General features: G+C 40.2%; 1 protein-coding gene across 3 annotated transcripts in view; it reads left to right on the plus strand.

The window, feature by feature from the left end:
• Window positions 1–1,332: 1,332 nt before the first annotated feature.
• The window catches only part of CCDC138 (coiled-coil domain containing 138), a 53,045-nt gene continuing 36,858 nt past the window's right edge, over window positions 1,333–17,519 (plus strand). For 2 of the 3 annotated variants that reach the window (XR_013232112.1, XM_077343630.1), the window contains exons 1-12: window positions 1,333–1,481; window positions 2,296–2,356; window positions 2,737–2,875; window positions 3,380–3,492; window positions 6,261–6,424; window positions 7,407–7,565; window positions 8,180–8,299; window positions 8,977–9,054; window positions 9,142–9,252; window positions 9,901–10,065; window positions 11,363–11,479; window positions 13,135–13,327. Coding sequence is in view for 2 of the 3 variants with exons in the window: in XM_077343630.1 (XP_077199745.1) it covers window positions 1,416–1,481; window positions 2,296–2,356; window positions 2,737–2,875; window positions 3,380–3,492; window positions 6,261–6,424; window positions 7,407–7,565; window positions 8,180–8,299; window positions 8,977–9,054; window positions 9,142–9,252; window positions 9,901–10,065; window positions 11,363–11,479; window positions 13,135–13,327 (1,486 nt within the window). In the remaining variant the exon portion in view is untranslated. The remainder of the gene's footprint in view (window positions 1,482–2,295; window positions 2,357–2,736; window positions 2,876–3,379; window positions 3,493–6,260; window positions 6,425–7,406; window positions 7,566–8,179; window positions 8,300–8,976; window positions 9,055–9,141; window positions 9,253–9,900; window positions 10,066–11,362; window positions 11,480–13,134; window positions 13,328–17,519) is intronic. The other variant, XM_077343631.1, reaches the window with a different exon arrangement.

Consider the following 17,519-nt stretch of genomic DNA (forward strand, 5'->3'; position numbering starts at 1 on the left):
GGTGATACATGTTATATTTGGCTGGGAGAAGCAGTCTAGCCTCATATTGTTTTAAAATGAGTTCTCAAACCTGCAAGTAAAATATAAAACTGACATGGAAATCTGAAAGCACTTTCCTAGGAGTAATCCCCATTCTATGTCAAACTGGGCTCTTCTTAGCAATGCTTATTAAAATAATTGAGCTCTTAGTAAGTACAATAAAGAATGGTAGTGTGCTCAAGAACCATGGCCTACGGAGCTGCTCCATAGATGGCCATGTTGCACATTTCAGAGGGAAGCTGCGTTGGTTTGCAGTTGAAAAGTTGGGTTGGAGTCCATCTTCACCTTCGAGGTGATCAAGATTTTGGGGGGAAGGGGGATTAAACTTTCCACATTCCCATTGTCATGGATAGACAGTAGTCTGCTTTGAATGAGAAGCTGGTGGTGAAATATTCTGGGGATTTTCATACCTTTCAGTATGTATCAGGCTGTAGAGCAAACTTGTGCCATCTACTTTTGCTGTATATTTAAACTGTCCATCTATCCTAGAACTAGGAGCTTGTGTCACAGAGGTAGGCTGAGCCAGAGGAGTTCTGGGTTTACATTTCTGCCTGCAGAGGACCACTTGTGTTCCTTTCTGTAAAAAGAGAACTCTCTGGAAACACAACACAGCCGGCCTCCACTGCCATCAAGATAGGTGAGGCTGTAAGCCATGGCAACTTGAAGAGACCCCAAAACATTCACCCCTCCTTTCTTTTTTGTTAATTTACAGCCCCAACCTGCTGATAAATCGAGTTCTTGCTAGATTGGAACTTTGCTCTTTGGCGTGTATGAATGTACAGGTTAGTGCTATTTCGACAGATAATTCTTTGCACAGTAACTCAATGGGGACCTCACCCCCCTCTTATCTGGACCAGCACGCTCTATGGGGCTGCAGGGGGAATACCACCTGAAAAAGTTATGCTGTGATTATTGTTCAAATCGATGTTGAAACTGTTGACAATTGCCGAACTTACTTGTACTTCGTTACCCAGCTAAAGTTCTCTGTAAACCGCCCTCAGCCGTAAGGCAGGGCGGTATATAAATGCAAATAAATATAATAATGCCTATTCACGCTTCCTCATATATACAAAGGACATTCCCCACCACACCCCACGCAGTGGGTAAGTCCATTCTGTTCCGTCCTACAGCTGCCTGCGTGAACCCGGCTCGCAACCGGGCAGTAATAGACTTGGGCGGCCGCCCAGACGCCGCGGGGATTTTTAAACACCCACCCGCATGCGTAGCCTTGGCAACAGCGCTGAAGCCGGAGAGGAGCGGCTGAGCATCCTCGCGCAAGCGCCTTGAGGCCTCGCCATTTCCGCCTGTTTGGCCGTTGCGAGTGGAGGGGTCGTGCGCACGCGCCAGTCCGCTTCCATCGGTCCGTTTTTCCTCTCATGGCGACCCCCACGGAGCTGAGTCGTTCGGTCGAGCGTTGGAGACGGCGCTACTTGGCTGGGGAGGTGGGGCCTTCCGGGGGGGGGGCGTTACTTTACGCGCTTGGTGGCCCCTTCGCACGAGACCGACTGTCGGGTGCCCTGTGATTTTCCCGCTCATCGAGTAGTTCGGTTGCGGGGCTCAGGGGCTAAGTTCCGAAACAGAACAAAATGCTTTTTCCTGACACCTTTCATTGTGCTCTCCGGCACCCAACCCCTTGGGGAAGGCAGGCATTCTGCACGTGCTCAGATGCCCATTGACCCTTTGTTATTAATTCCTTTGTACTACGAACCAAATTCAGGACTCAACTAAACCCCTATTCTGTAGTGAGGAAGTGCATCAGTTTAATGCACATCTTCTAGGATTAATGGCTAAAGATAGGGGATTTCATAATAGCTTTAATTTGGCCATTTTGTTGCTGACATTGGGGAAGCCACTGTTCCTATCACCCCCCACTGTAAAAACTCAACTGAAGCAGTTTTCCCATTGTGGAGAGATGAGGGAAACAACTGCATCTGTTGAACGTTCGCATTGTGTACAATTGTTAACAAAGTACAAAAACTCCCTGACCCGCGCTGCCAACCCCTGTGTGCAAGTGGATGAATTACTTGTCCTTTTTATTGAGAACAGCATTTGAAGCATCATTTCTTGTTCCTGCTGTGGTGTCTTCTACTTATTTTTTTCTAACACTGTTTATCTAATAATATCTCCAGGACAACGGCTTTGATTAATTTTAGTCAGAGAGCCCACTTAAAATCCTGTTAAAGAAGAAAATATAGTAATTTGTATACAAGTGAGACATGTGATATTAATAACAGCAAAGCAAATTTCCTCTTTTAGGATTGTTCTTTGGACACAATACAAACCAAATCTAAAAGTAGAAGAGAACTCTTTTCTCCAGGTAATCCCTTTATGAAGGGCTTCATTTGTTTTCAGTTGGATTTAAAAATTAGGATGATAATGCTAGCCTTTTTGTTGTTTTTTTAAAGCAGTTTATTATTATTATTATTATTATTATTATATTTATATTTATACCCCGCCTCCCCCCGAAGGCTCGAGGGAGAGAGAGAGTGGTTGGCCAGAAGCTTCTGGTATATTTGGCTATTGTTTATATTTTGTATTTCATGTGCCAGTCTTTCAAAATTCATTTTAAGCTCAGTTGAGTTTAGAGAAGCTCCTTCTGCATGGCGTGTGTTTGCTTTTCTATCTTTGGCCTCACCTGTTATGCTTTAACTTGATTGTTGGCCTTCCTCAACACAATGAAATTTGATTTTCTTATAGGTAAAATGGACAGCTCATTGGATGACACAATTTCATCTTTACTCATAAATTCCTCATGCTCAAAGAATACCTTCAGTGGTAGAAAGCATAATAGAAAACATTTTTCTGACTCATCAAAGAATTTTATAAACGTGGGTTGGTAAGAAACACTGCTTTTTATGCCATTTTATACAAATTTTAATTTCTCCCCCTCCCCAATACAAGATTATGCTTCAAACTATTTTTGGATTAGAAAATAGTATTGAACATTGTTCTCGCTATATACATTTGTAAAATGCCTGGTGGGTGGAGCGGCCCGCTGAGACTGTCCAGACTCAAATTGCTGGCTGCACTCTGATTGGGCTGGCCCCTCCTACAGTGACCGCCCTCCCTAGGTGGCCGCTCACCTCTCCGGCAGCCTGGCTGCAGACGAGCCTTGCAGCCAGGGCTGACGCATGTGCGGTGCTCTGCCACTTCACCCGAACATCAGGGGGAGGTGGGCGGGGAGATGCCAGCCCTCTCCACCCCTCGACATCGCTGCCTCCCCCCAGCCTCTGTCCCACTAGTGCCCGCTGCATTTCAGCCTGCAGCAGGCTTTCTACTAGTTGTATGTATTCTACATTGTATGTTGCTTAATGCAGTCCTTTATTTTTGTTATGCTCAGTGAAGAGTTGGGTTCCCAGTATGATTCAAACCAATCTAACATACAGCCAGAGTTTGACAGAGATTCTCTTGACAATAATGAAGTTCAAAGGACAGGTATATATACTGAAACAGGTAACTGAATGTTTACTACTCAAATATAACTAAGGAAATTAGACTTTTTTTCAAAAATAAAACAAAATAACTCAATTTTACTAACCAGGTCAGAGTCTGCACTTACTTTGTTTATTCCATTGTCAATCCTGTTTAATTCAGATCAATTTGAACACAGGTCTTCCTCTCCCCCCACCCCCACTGAAACAGAAAAGTCTTCTGCATGTGGTTAGGGAGGCTCGTAAGGGGGGGAGGCAAACGGAGCCTCTTTCCTTGTTTTCTTGAAGGGGGGGGGAGAAGATCAAAGAATGCAGAGGAGGGAGAAAAAAATCCAAGACCGACAGAAGTTGAGAGAAATTAGGGGTTTCTCCTTTAAGGCAAGCTTCATGTTTCATATTCATATAAATATGAATAAATAAATTAAATAAATAAATAAAGCTTGTCACATGGGTACCTTTGGCCAATCAGGCCAACGGAGGAGATTCAAAACAGCCTGCTTTCTCAATCCAAATCTTAAAATATTGAGGTTTAATCTTAAAATATTGAGGTTTAATCTTAAAATATTGAGGTTTAATCTTAAAATATTGAGGTTTAATCTTAAAATATTGAGGTTTAAAAGCACTTTAAGATATTGCACAATAAAGGTAGGGTCACTCCAGATCAATCCTTCTTGCTGCAGAAGGAAAATTTAAATCGCCCCAAATCAAAACAGAAATTGCATTCAGCAGGGACTGGATCGACCTGGGATTGGAATAAAAGCTCCATGCAGTTTACACCCAACTCTTCAGTGCTTAGATCAGCATTTCTCAACTTTTTTATTGTTGAGAAACACTCCCACCTCTTCTAGGCCCGTCATTAAACATTGGAAGGAGGTCAACATGACCAGACCTTTAAGGCCATTCACAGTCTGGGCCCCACATATCTGCAGGACCATCTATTTCCCTGTGCCCCTCACAGGGCTCTTCAATCTGCAGGCATGAACTTGTTGGTGATCCCCGGCCAACGAGAAGCAAGCCTGGTCTTGGCCAGGGCCAGGGCCTTTTCAGTCCTGGCCGAGACCTGGTGGAGAGAGCTCCTTGGAGAGCTGACGGTCCTGTCAGAACTTTCCCAGTTCTGTAGCACCTGCAAGACTCAGTTCTTCCTCCAGGTCTTTGATTGAGGCCAGGGTGATTAAGATCGAGGGCCCCTCCCCTGAAATGGCCAAGACAGCAGCCTACTCTCCTGCCATATCTACCCCAAGGCACATGCAGTTGGAATTTGTTGAGCGGGGAGGAGGGGGTATTAGTTATTCAATTCCGGGGAAGGATAAGTTTCTTACTGTGTTTTATTGATGGTTCTATTGTGGGAATTTTTATGATGTTACCAGCTTGTCTGGGAGTGGCAGGCTATAAATTGAATAAATAAATAAAATAATATATGGTCATATCACCCAATAAATATTTGACACGTTTTAAAAATATATTAAAACTTAATTAGCTCCCATCCATTTGAGAAACCCTTCCAGGGCTGTCAAGAAATCCCAGAGTTTAAACTCTGATGAACATAGTTTTAAAATTCCAGAGGTAAATAGGAAAACCCAGCAATTTGGATTTGTTTGCATTTACTTGAGATTGAATTGCTTGGGGAATATTTTGGATTAAATAGAAGTATGTACATAGGAGAATAATGAACAAATCAGTTGCTGACAGCAGTTAGCTGAGACCTTGCCCTTGTGTCCCCTTCTTCTCCTCTCAAACATGGAAGCATCTTAGGGTATTATCTTCTTTGAAGTATAGCATTTGGCTGTTTCCTCTGTTCACAAACCAGAGAAAAATAGACAGAATTACTCAAATACTCATTTGCCTTTCATGCCTCCAAATTTGTACAATTATGAACAAGTCATAGAAAATCTTGTCCTCCATCTTCATCTGCTCTCACTAACCATAGTTTTCTGATTCCCAGTTGAAGCTAACTATGGTTACTGCTACGTGGAAAACTGATAAAACTACATACAAGGAGGGAGTTCTTGAACTCACAGCTCATTTTTTATCTTCTTGCACCATTTGTCTCCTGCAGCTTTTGCTTCCTGCTCTGTGTGCTAGATCTCTCTTCTGTCAAAATGCTCAGGATAGATGCAGTGGAACTTGCATCAGAGAGAGAATAAAATTGCATCTCAGTGGATGCTCACATAGAACTTTTCAGCCATGATCTTTCTTTTATCCTGTGTAGGTCAACACACCATGACTTTTCTGTGGCATTTCAAGTGTGCAACATAGTTAGGATCAATATGGCCTCTCTTGTCAATTCAGCTCATCTATCTATTAAAGCTTCATTGGCTGTTTTGGACTCTTGGATGTTGCTGTCCTTGTAATTGAATCATATGTTCAGTCATCCTGCTTCCTGTCTATTTTGGTTTCACTACTTAAGGTGTTATGCTTGCCTATTATGAGACAATGGCTTAAAATTCCAAGATTCGGAATAACATTTCGCGAAGCTTAACAGCAGTGCTAATTTATTCCATGTGTTTTCAGGTGACTTTCTGCAGACATAATTCAGTTTCTTAGCCTCTCACCCCAGATTTTTGCTAGTAACTGACTATGCTATCCCTGTGAGATGTTACAGTCATTAGCATCCTAACTACTGCAGAACTGTACACTGCCTCTAGATTGTTTTAATGTCTAGCTGTACAATCTTTTGGCAACTTTTAACTTTTATGAGTTAACAAAATGTATTTTATGTTGACCTTTCTAAAAATATATACATATAGGGGTAGTATATTCAAAATGTGTGATTAACTTCTTGCCTACTAGACGTTACTCTGCCATCTGGCTTGACAGTGGCCACATGCACTGAGTGTGGGGGTAGTGGAGTGGTAAGAGAGACTGGAAACCAAGCACTGAATAGACAAAGCCCAATGCCATCTCACTTCAGTCAAATTTATCACGAATTGTCTGTCATATATCAGAAACTACAGGTAAATTTACATTTATTTGAATATGGTAGAACACTGTGTGTGATGTTCTTTCTTTGCTATAGATTCTGGTGGGTAGATGTATTGGTCTGGAACAGCAGAACAACATTTGAGATCAGTGGCTCCTTTAAGACCAACAGTTTTATTCAAGGTATATTCAAGGTATGTGCAAAAAACCTAATTGGTCTTAAAAGTGCCACTGAACTCAAACTTTGTCTTCCTTGCTATAGAAATTGTTATTTTGGATGTAACTCTTAGGACTGTTTTGACCTCCATTCGTGAAAGGTGCATCTGTATTGTTAATATTTCACACGTGTTTTCTGAGTGGCATGGGGAGGTGGAAATACAAAGGAAAATGATTTTTTACAGAGACATCCTCTGTTGATTTAGAAGTATTATACCTTTTGAATTACACTGAACTTTTCATTATGTTCCATTAATACTGGATGTGGATGTCATGAACAAACTAAAAATGCACCATGAATTCCTCAGGGTTGGGCATTCTTTCCCTCCTTTTGTGTAAAGAATGGAGATTAAAGACTTCCTGATTTGGAACAGTATGCTTTGTTTTGATGTCTGAGTTTGGCATAATGTCAAGCCTGGATTGTCCGAAAAAGATGGTTCAAAATCCATAACTGTTGGCAAAAGAACAAGCTGCTGTTTGTCATTTTGCACATAATGCACGTGTTTTAAGTTGGGTTTCTATTCGAATTTAAAGAATTGCTGTTAAGTCATAATAAGAATGATTGTAGAGAAAACAATGTTGATAAATAATCTTGATTCCCTGTGGATAGTAAAATGCATTCCTCAATTTCATTCTACCTTGTAATTTACCTAACATAGGTATATGAGGAAAAGAAATATTTTGCAGGCTCTTCATATTTTAGAGCTTATTTACAAAGGTTGGCTTACATTCAAAATACTGTATTTCATACAAGGATGTTATCGCAAGTACAATTTTTTTGTTTTGTCTGCTCCAATTCAGCAAGAAAATCTAACTCAGCAAGAATATTCTTTAAAACTTGAACAACGAGAACGCTTCTTAGCTGAACGAGAAGCCTTGCTTTGGAAACATGAAGCTGCTTTGACTAAAATACGAGGAGTTGAGGAGGAAGTCCATGCAAAACTTCAAATTATAAAGGAGGTATCATGGTTGTAAAAAAAAAATTTCTTGGGCAAATATTTTTGGCCTAAGAAGAAACATTCCAAATCCAAACTCAAAGAGAAACAGCATTCTTGGCAATAGCGATTGATTGCTTAAAGGGCACCCATCTGGTATTGCTCTGTGTTACTGAAGTGAACCAAAGCTGCATGGAAGGTGAGGATGAAGGATAGACAGAATGAGTGCCTGGCCTGCAGTCACTTAGCAAGCTTTATCACTGAGAGGGGCCTGAACTTGGATATATTTAGTTATAGTACCACACTCTTAAGTAGAGAATGGAGCTTTTGCTTTACTTTGCTCTCATTAAGTCTGAGTGAGTTCAGCTATCTAGGCAACTAATTGTTCAGGATAGCAGTGTACTTGTGTGAGCAGGATGAAGAATCACACTCCAGGACATGCTGCTGGCATGTCGCTTTAGAAAATCTTTCACCTCACATATCTTAAATGTCAGACATGCATTATTTAATGGTTACAATAGAACAGCATGCAAGCACTTGGTCAGAGAACCTGAAATTTAAATGAAAAACTTTTGAGTGTTCTTGAAATGTAGAGCTCACAGTTTACATTAATCCTATTTTTTTACTTTAATTTTGCAGCAACATGAAGCAGCAATTCAACAGTTGTCTGAAGCCTTGAAGGAAAAAACAAAGGAAAACAAGAGGCTCAAATCATCATTTGACACTTTAAAGGAATTGAATGACTCTTTAAAAAAACAGGCAAGTACAGTTGTTTTGCACTGCAACTTGAGCATACATATGCTGTGGGTATGGTATTCCACCCATATGTTTCAAAAGAATTTAGCATTGGTCTATGAAAGATCCCCAAGACACCTCATCATTAGTGTTACTGCTAGCTCCACAACAGATTGATGCTTACAGTCTCCTTTCCACAACGTGGAAGGAGACATGAGAATAAGAACTTTAGCTTTGATTTCAATTTGGCCTGCTCAGCCAGTTGAGTGAAACTGTAAGTTAATTTTTCATCTACATTGTTATATGTGTTTGTGGTTTTATTACCCCATTCCTGCCCTTGTTTACAAATCCATAAAATGGGCATGAACTATTAAAGTTCCTAGGAATATTCTCTTGAAAAACAATAATTGCTGCATTGCATCCACCAAGCTTTCCTCATATGATACTGGCAATGGTGGCATCTTTTGGTTGTATACATTTTATGAAAAAGTGAATCTTTAAAACTTGAAAGAAACTTTCCCACAGAAAAATAGTAAGCATTGGAAGAGCTTCTGTCCCACCTTTCTGATTAGGTTCTGATTCTCGACATGTTTAAAGAAATGCATAATAATACACATGGCATTAATTGATGTTCACATCAAGGAAAGGTCACCATTAATTTTATCTTGGGCTGCTTGTTGAAAATGTTTTCTGTTCTTTAGTTAAGTGATGTAAGTGACCAAAATAAGAAGATAGAAGCCCAGTCTCGCAAAGTTCAAGCTCGTTTGGAGAATATGCAGGTAGGATCTAATGATTTTCCTTGCTGTTAGTCATATTGATCAGTAAAAGGGTCTCATGCAAATTGTTCATCATTTATACTTTTACAGAGAAAGCATGAATTTTTAATAATACAGAAGTCTAAAGAAACTTCTCATGCAGCCCAGGAACATAAACCTACCAGGCCAGAAAAAGTGACAGCAATGTCAAAAAATTGTAAGGTAAGGCACATGATGAGCAGAAATGGTAAACCTGAGAATGATCTTCAGAGAATTTACTATTTACAGCATCTGGGCTGGCTTCCTCACTTTTGAAGTCAGCCTCATGTTAAGTGAATGGAATACTCCCTTTGCCCTTATTGACTATTGAAGCCCTTGTATGCACAACACTAAGCTGGTGGTTTAGAGACTTTTATTTTGAGTTGGATGAATAAGAATAAGCATCACCAATCTTAAGTAATGTTCTCAAAGATTGATGCTGAAAGAAGAGAGAGGAAAAGCTCAGAAACCTGGAATACAAATCTTTAGGTTCTTCCAGAAAACATTTCAGATGTGGTTGCAAAAGAAAATCCAAGATTATGCTTATAACAAAGAAAAGTAAAAACATCATCGAAGTCCAGCTTTTAGGTTAGAAGAAACGGACGGCCACTGGAGCTAGATTCTGGGTGTCAACTGTGTAGGACTTTCATCTGTGAAGAAATAGAGAAAGTTTTCTCTTTCTCTTCAGCACCACCTCTTCCTCTGCAGGCAGATTTCCATATGCGGTCAGTGTAGCTGATCTAAACCAGATACGACTGCAAAAGTTAGTGCATGTTATATCTTGACGTAAATAACAAATATGCTCTGAGAGATGCCATTGTATGTTTGCAGGTGCCACTTAATGTACACATCTACGATCTTTTGAGTGTGTTAATGGACTGGATCTCAGATCAACACCTCAGTAAGCTGATCTATGAAGATGAGAAAGAAAACATTTGTAAGCCAGCAGGCACACTTCCTTCCAACAGAAGCTACACACAGGAAAAATGCATCAAGGTAGTTCTATGATAAAGCTATTTATCATATCTGTATCCTTATTTACATATTCAACCTAATTAATTGTTGTTAAAATGACAAATAATTCCAGGACTCCCAATTACCGAAAACACCTTGTTATCCAAATACACCATGTATTTCCAGTGTAATATTTGGTATGGGGGTATATTTAATTAGTATTTCCATTTATATGCTTATATCCTGGAAATTTTTGGTGGTGTTCTATGGCAACAGACTAACATGGCTGATTGCCCACCTGAAACTGAATTCATATTTTATATAGACTTCACTCCATATTTTACTGCTCTTATTCTTTTAATTGAACACTGTGAAATAACGTTTTCTAAAATACTTGATCTAGTTTCTGTTCTTCCAGATCTTCTTAGGAAAATCTTATGCCTTACTTTAAGCATTGATAATAGTTCTAAAATGTTTTAAAATTAGACAACATAAGATAATGGGGGGCACCTTGCTCATAATATGTGTAATCATCTATATTACGGTTCTCAAATAAATGTATACTCTTCTACGGAGCAGAATGTATACTCATCCACAACATTGACTTAAAGTCACAATCACAGAAATGACAATAAAAATAAAAACAATTGCAGACAGGACACTAAGAGTTGATAGCACATACTGAATCTGCTAGTGATTCTTCATCTCTTAATATGGTTTAAAAACTTCACTCAAGAGAGCCACAGTTGGCTGATTATTACCTTTGATGATGGCACATAAGAATATTGCATGTGACCCATATATAGGATTGCTTGTGAAGAAATTCTGAGTCTTGTTGCTGTTTTTTGGATCCAGCAGCAATAATAAGAATAGCCAGTGCTATAGTGGGAACAATAACCAGTGCCTATAACCAGTGTTTCTGTTCACAAAGTCTCACATGCTTTGTTGAGGGAGGGGAGCATGTTGTATGTTAGAATTTCATTAATAGAATTTCCTAAAAACAATGCATGTAGGTTATGTAACCTTCCATTTTGTGGCATTGATAACAAGCATAATGTAGTGGTTAGAGTGACTGGGTCAGAGCTGGCAGACCTGGTTAAAATCCCCATTGAGCCACGAAGCTCTTTGAGTGACTGTTCCCACTATCTCAGCCTAAGCTACTCTACAGGATTGTTGTGAGGACAGAATGGGGAAAGGGGAAGAACTTCAGCTTCTTGGAGAAAAAGGGACGGAAATATGAATGGAGATGAAAGATATCCACAAGAATGAACTTGTGCACATCTGTTGGCTGGATCCAGTTCGTTCCAAATTAATGACCATGATTTCTCGTGTGTTACAGATCTTACCTCTAGTTGCTGAGCAGCTTCAGTGGATGCCCTTTGTGAATCCTAACTTGCACATGCATGTAGTTAAATTTATTTATTGGGCTATCAGGCAATTAGATGGTGGGACACAGGTGAGAAATATTTATGTAAAGTGGTTCATTAGCATTTAGATAAGATTGTTTTTCTTCCAGAGGGTTTCAGTTATTATACTGTAAGCTGGATGTGCATTTGAAGCTGAGTTTTTATTCATTATTCTTTCTGTAATAGCTAAATCATTTCCATGATTAATATAGTTATCATACAAAGAGTATTGTGAAAGGGAATTGTGACTGTTTTCATGTGAATAGAGGACTGAGATCAAGAACTTGATTTAGCCAAGAAGGCTAGAATCCTAATTCCAAAGACATTATTAGAAAGGAAGCATCATTGTTTCCAAATCTACCATTTAATGCATTCCAGGTCAAGCTGCACTCTATTGAAGTCATTTACAAAATGTAATTAATTCTTGATACATTGTGGAACAGACACCTAGCTTCCTTCTGACTGGAATTCCATAAGAGCTGTAAAAATGAACTCAGTTGATAAGGTGGGTAGCCAGGTCATCGGGTCACAAAGCTCATACCCTGCCACAAATGTTAATCTTTTCCGCTGACAAGGGACTGTGATGTCATCCCTCCTTTAGGGGACTCTAAATATTCTTTTCAAGCTTCTTTCCAGTTGAATACAATATAAATATTTAACACAATTCCATTTGTTAATAGAATATGTCCCTATAAAAACCGTAATTCACACTGTGCCTGTAGGTTACATTGCGATGCAATCTTATCAGCACTTCATTAACAAACCCTTTGTTAGGATTCTAGCAGAATATCTTGACTTAGAGGAAATCAGGTTTAAATATGGTAGTTATCTCAACACAAGCCTCTCCCATGAAGAAATTTTCTGCTGATGCATATGCACATATAATTAGGAATGGGACAGTCATGTGCAGGTCAATTTAGAATCATAGAGTTGGAAGGGGCCATACAGGCCATCTAGTCCAACCCCCTGTTCAACGCAGGATCAGCCCAAAGCATCCTAAAGCAAGAAAAGTGTATATCCAACCTTTGCTTGAAGACTGCTAGTAAAGGTTGGATACACACTTTTCTAGTTTTAAAGCTGTTAACTGGAGGAAAAATTATAAAGTGTATTTACTGTTTTATTATTGTGAACCATACTGAGCCCATATGGGAAGGAGTGGTATAGAAATTAAATATTATTATTATTATTAGATTATTCATGATGTGTTTTCACTTGTTGACTGTTACTATGATTGATTATTAAGTTTCAACATCTTTAGCTTCTTTTACTTTAATACAAGTTTGTATAATGTGTGAAAATGTCTAAATTCATAAATTCAAAAAAGGTTCATGAATATAGATAGTATTTGTTTAGGGCAGCAGGATTTAGCAGGATCATTCCTCAATATTTTCATCTGAAATGCCTGCTTATTGCATCAGAAGAGCAGCATCAACCCAGACATCTGAATTTGCATCAGCATATGAGCAAATAAATACACTTTAGTGCAGGGGAAGTCAAACTGCGGCCTTCCAGATGTCCATGGACTACAATTCCCATGAGCCCCTGCCAACATTTGCTGGCAGGGGCTCATGGGAATTGTAGTCCATGGACATCTAGAGGGTCGCAGTTTGACTACCTCTGCTTTAGTGTGTTGTAAGGTAAATTACTAAAACCAATAGTACTTTGCTCATTAAAATCCTGTTGTCTTCATGTACTTGCATAACAGTATACAACAATGATATCAACAATGAGAAGATTGGGTGAGGACTTGTTCAAAGGCATTTCACCAAAAGGAAGTCAATATGTTTCTTCTGAACATGCTGCTGATCTTAAACTTAAAACAGCAACTTTCTTTAAGAGTGGAAGTTTACCATTAAGAGTTGTGTCAACTTTTATTATAATCAAAACAGTGACGCAGGGTAAGTTCAGCAAATATTTTGAATTTAAGTATCTTGTTTGTAGTATCTTCAAATGTGTTTAAAAATAATGGAAGTACAAGAATGTACTTTACCTCAACTGAATTATTGTCATGGTGAAGAAGAAAGGGGTGTGCTGAAGTATATTAAGATTCATTCTAAAGAATAAATAATAAACATCTGCTTTACAGTGCTATCATGCACAGAATAGGCATAACTATTTATGGATTGACTCCAAGATGCTATTCTGCCAGAATAACAGTGCTTAGGCTGGCACAGCTGTGGTGCTATTGGTGGGGGAGGTGGATGGCTTTTACCAGTTCCCCACTCGCACTGCTCTCCCTTGCTTTGCTCTCCCCATTGCTCTTCACAGATCCTGGGAGCAGAATTTTGTGGAGCTTAGTGGGAAGGGGGAGACAGAAAAATATGCCATGCCATGAGTTTTGCTCTGTTTCTGGTCCTTGGATGCAGTCCTAGTGTTAACTGTAATTGGGAGTTTTGAATGGCTGTAATTTGGAAGACATAGAGTGAAAGGTGAGAGAGAGAAAAAGAAAGACTGGGTAAGTGGCAAGCAGTATGGTAGCTGAGGCAAGAGACTTTGAATAGTGTGTAAATGTGCAGAAAATGATACATTACTAGAGGCAAAGCCCATTGCACACAGGAAGGCTATGGGTGTTAGCATGCATGCCTGCACTGTGGCCTTCCTGAGTGCTGGTCCACTTTTCCTTGCTCGATTTTGAGATCCAGCATGGTGTAGTGACTAAAGAGTGGCAAACTAATCTTAAGAACCAGTTTTCAATCCCCATTCCTCCATGTGCAGCCAGCTGGGTTGCCAACTTCCAGGTGAGGGCCTGGGAATCTTGAGGAATTTCAGTTGATCTCCAGGCATCAGTTCCCTGGAGAAAACAGCTGCTATGGAGGGCAACCGGCCTCCCCTCCCGACTGCTGTCTGGAGGCAGGGAGGGTGAGCAAAAGCAGTTGCCCAGCCGCAGAAAGCAGGAGGAGGACAGAGAAGCCCCATGATGGGCTTTCAGTGGAGGAGTGCCCTCACCCTATTGACAGCATAATCCCCTCTGAGGGCCAATCAGAGTGAGTCTTAGTTTGTGTGTCATCCACACACAACCACAGCATTATTAGAGCTAAAGATAATTGTAGACATTTAAGAAGCACATATGAGCCTCTTGTGGCGCAGAGTGGTAAGGCAGCCGTCTGAAAGCTTTGCCCATGAGGCTGGGAGTTCAATCCCAGCAGCCGGCTCAAGGTTGACTCAGCCTTCCATCCTTCCGAGGTCGGTAAAATGAGTACCCAGCTTGCTGGGGGATAAACGGTCATGACTGGGGAAGGCACTGGCAAACCACCCTGTATTGAGTCTGCCATGAAAACGCTAGAGGGCGTCACCCCAAGGGTCAGACATGACTCGGTGCTTGCACAGGGGATACCTTTACCTTTAAGAAGCACATGAAAATCTGTAGATTGCTAGCCAAACCTGTGTTCATCAGACCATTTCTGTGTATTTATTTTTCAAACAGCCTCCTACATCTATACTAAAATCAGCAGTATTAGTCTACAGAAGGCCTAAAATCTCTATTTTCAGGGATGCATTTAAAAGGCTTACAACAGCAATACTTTGCTTAAGTAACTCCCCTGCCTCAAAATGATACATTTTAATACATGTAATAGGTTCAAGTCAAATCTAACTATACAAAAAGCCAATTCAAAAGAATCAGCCAAAGAAGTCTGTTGGCTCTGCGGTATGAAATGCAAAATAACATCAGCTGTTACTGAAATAATGAAACAATTTTCTGTAAATTTTCAGAGGTGCCTCTGAAACCCAATTCTTAATCTTACTTTGATGTACAGAAATCCTTGTTTTAAAAAGATGCGTGGTTTTGACCACATACAAAAACTGATATGGACATATCAGAACATAAATGACCTATGTGGAGCTGCATTTGGGGAAAATTGCCCCAGTTTAAAAGATCTGCCAGTTACAGGGTGCATAGCAGTGTGGAACTGAACTGTTTGAGAGCCACACCTAAAATGTACAAATGCCCCAGAATTTGGGAAAAGATGTTTCAGGGCTCTTGACCTTGAAACTCTTGTCTGTTTCCTATATATAAACTGTCTTCAAGAAATTCTGTAAATTTTAAGAAGAAAGAATATAATGGGACCATGAAATATAAAAAAATATGCCAGATAGTCCAGATTGATACGTAATTTCAAATAACATGAAGGCAGTGTTCTGCTATAAAGTTACGGTACAGTAGGGGGCACTCTAACTAAGACTTTGCAACTTCAAAATTCAGTATTCAGTACAGTTTATATAATACTTGAACTAAGCTATTTGACAATGCTCATCTCCCGTTCTGCTTGTTGAAAGATATTCATAATAAGGGGTAAAGTATTTGAGAATTTTGTTAAAACAAGCATTTTCCTGAGAATACTGTTGAGCAATAGGCACACACAAAAATATTGAAGGAAATTTTAATATAAGGTCATATGAAGTTAAATGTGGATTGAAGAACTAGAAATGTATCTCTAGTTAAAAAAAATTTCTGCAGTGCACACATTGATTGTCAAAGATAGATGATTGACTTGAGACATTAGGGCAATCTTATGCAAAGTTACTCCAATCTAAACCTATTTGTGGCAGTGGTCTTAGGCTGGATTAACTCTGCACAAGTTTGTAGTAATTAGTCTGCTTGTGGGGGTACCTTTGGTTTTGTTTCATTGATATGTAAAGCTGTTGTAGGGTATACAAACAACACTTCTCAAAATAAATATAATTCTCAACATATCCAAATCTGTGGATACTTAAATCTAGAGACGGGAGCCATAGACAGACAAGGCAGTTCTACAAACCTGAGGAAAATTTTAGATTCTGTCAGTAAAACATGAGTGGAGGTGGAAGGTCCTTTTCTAGGATTGTTTTGGTTTTAGAGGGAGGACTCTCTGGGGCCAAGCCTGGCAGCAGCTATAGAACAACCTAATAGAATGCAATTTAAACAGCTTGCCCAGGAGCAACTGCTTGCTACTGTTCAATAGCAGCCATCCCATGAAAGCCAGTGTGATACAGCAGTTAGAGGTTTAGACTGGGAAACTCAGGGTCAAATCACCATTCTGTCATGGAGCCTCTCTGGGTGACATTGGACCAGTTACACTTTCTTAGCCTAAAACCCACAACTTTGTTGTAAGGACAAAATAGGGGAGAGGAGAATGATGTAATGTTTTGGGTCCCCATTGTGGAGAAAGGCAGGGTAGAGATGAAGTTAAAATTACAGCTGAAAATGGAGAAGCCAATACGAGGTGGGTAGGAAGGAGAGAATGAAGCTTGGAAGGGTGAGGATATGGGAGTTGCTAGGATGAGGGCAAAAGGAATGTAGGGATGTGGAGATAGAGGAAAGTGAGGTTCCCCACGACACAACTGGGCCTAGTGTAGCCCAGTCGCTGGGATCATGCACGGGGGGGGGGGGGGGTTGCCAGGGAAAGGGATTGAGGAAAAAACTGAATGTATGGGGGTGGCTGATAAAGGTAGGTTGACTTGATGAGTGGGAAGGAGATACATGAGAAGGGAATGGGGAGATACTACAGGGGGTTTCAGGGAAGGGTAAGAAGAAATAGAAGAGAAGGGGGAGATGAGATGCTCCCCACAAATCCTCTGGGACCTCGCTCATAAATATATCTTAATTCTGAACCTGGCTCATCTGTGAATACTTAAGTTTGGAAATTGGGACCATGAGCAGACAAGCTAGATCTTTCTACAACCCATAGAAAGCCCCAGGTTGCAGAAAATATTGAAATCTTCTCTTGAAGGCAACTTGCTTATCGTGCAGTTTACTACACCCAGCTGACACAGTGACTACCAGATCCAACTTGCCTTGAGCCAGTGGCATACAACTTGTGTGACTGGGCTGGACCTAGCATTGGCCACCACACATCTTACCTGGGCAACTTGTCACCTCGTGACATTTGTAATCTGACCAGACCTTTCCCAGGGAGAGACTGCCAGGAAGAAGAAAGGAGGGAAAACTGATAGCCAGTATGATTTAATGGTTAAAATGTCAGGTTAGAATCAGGGTGACCCAGATTCAAATTCCCACTCTTGCTTGGTGACCTTGGGCCAGTCACTTTCTGTCTAAATTTGTTGTGAAAATAAACTGGAGGAGAATGATGCAAGCTGCTTATGGTCCCCATT

This window comes from Paroedura picta, chromosome 6 (genome assembly GCF_049243985.1).
Source record: "Paroedura picta isolate Pp20150507F chromosome 6, Ppicta_v3.0, whole genome shotgun sequence".
Taxonomy (NCBI): Eukaryota; Metazoa; Chordata; class Lepidosauria; order Squamata; family Gekkonidae; genus Paroedura; species Paroedura picta.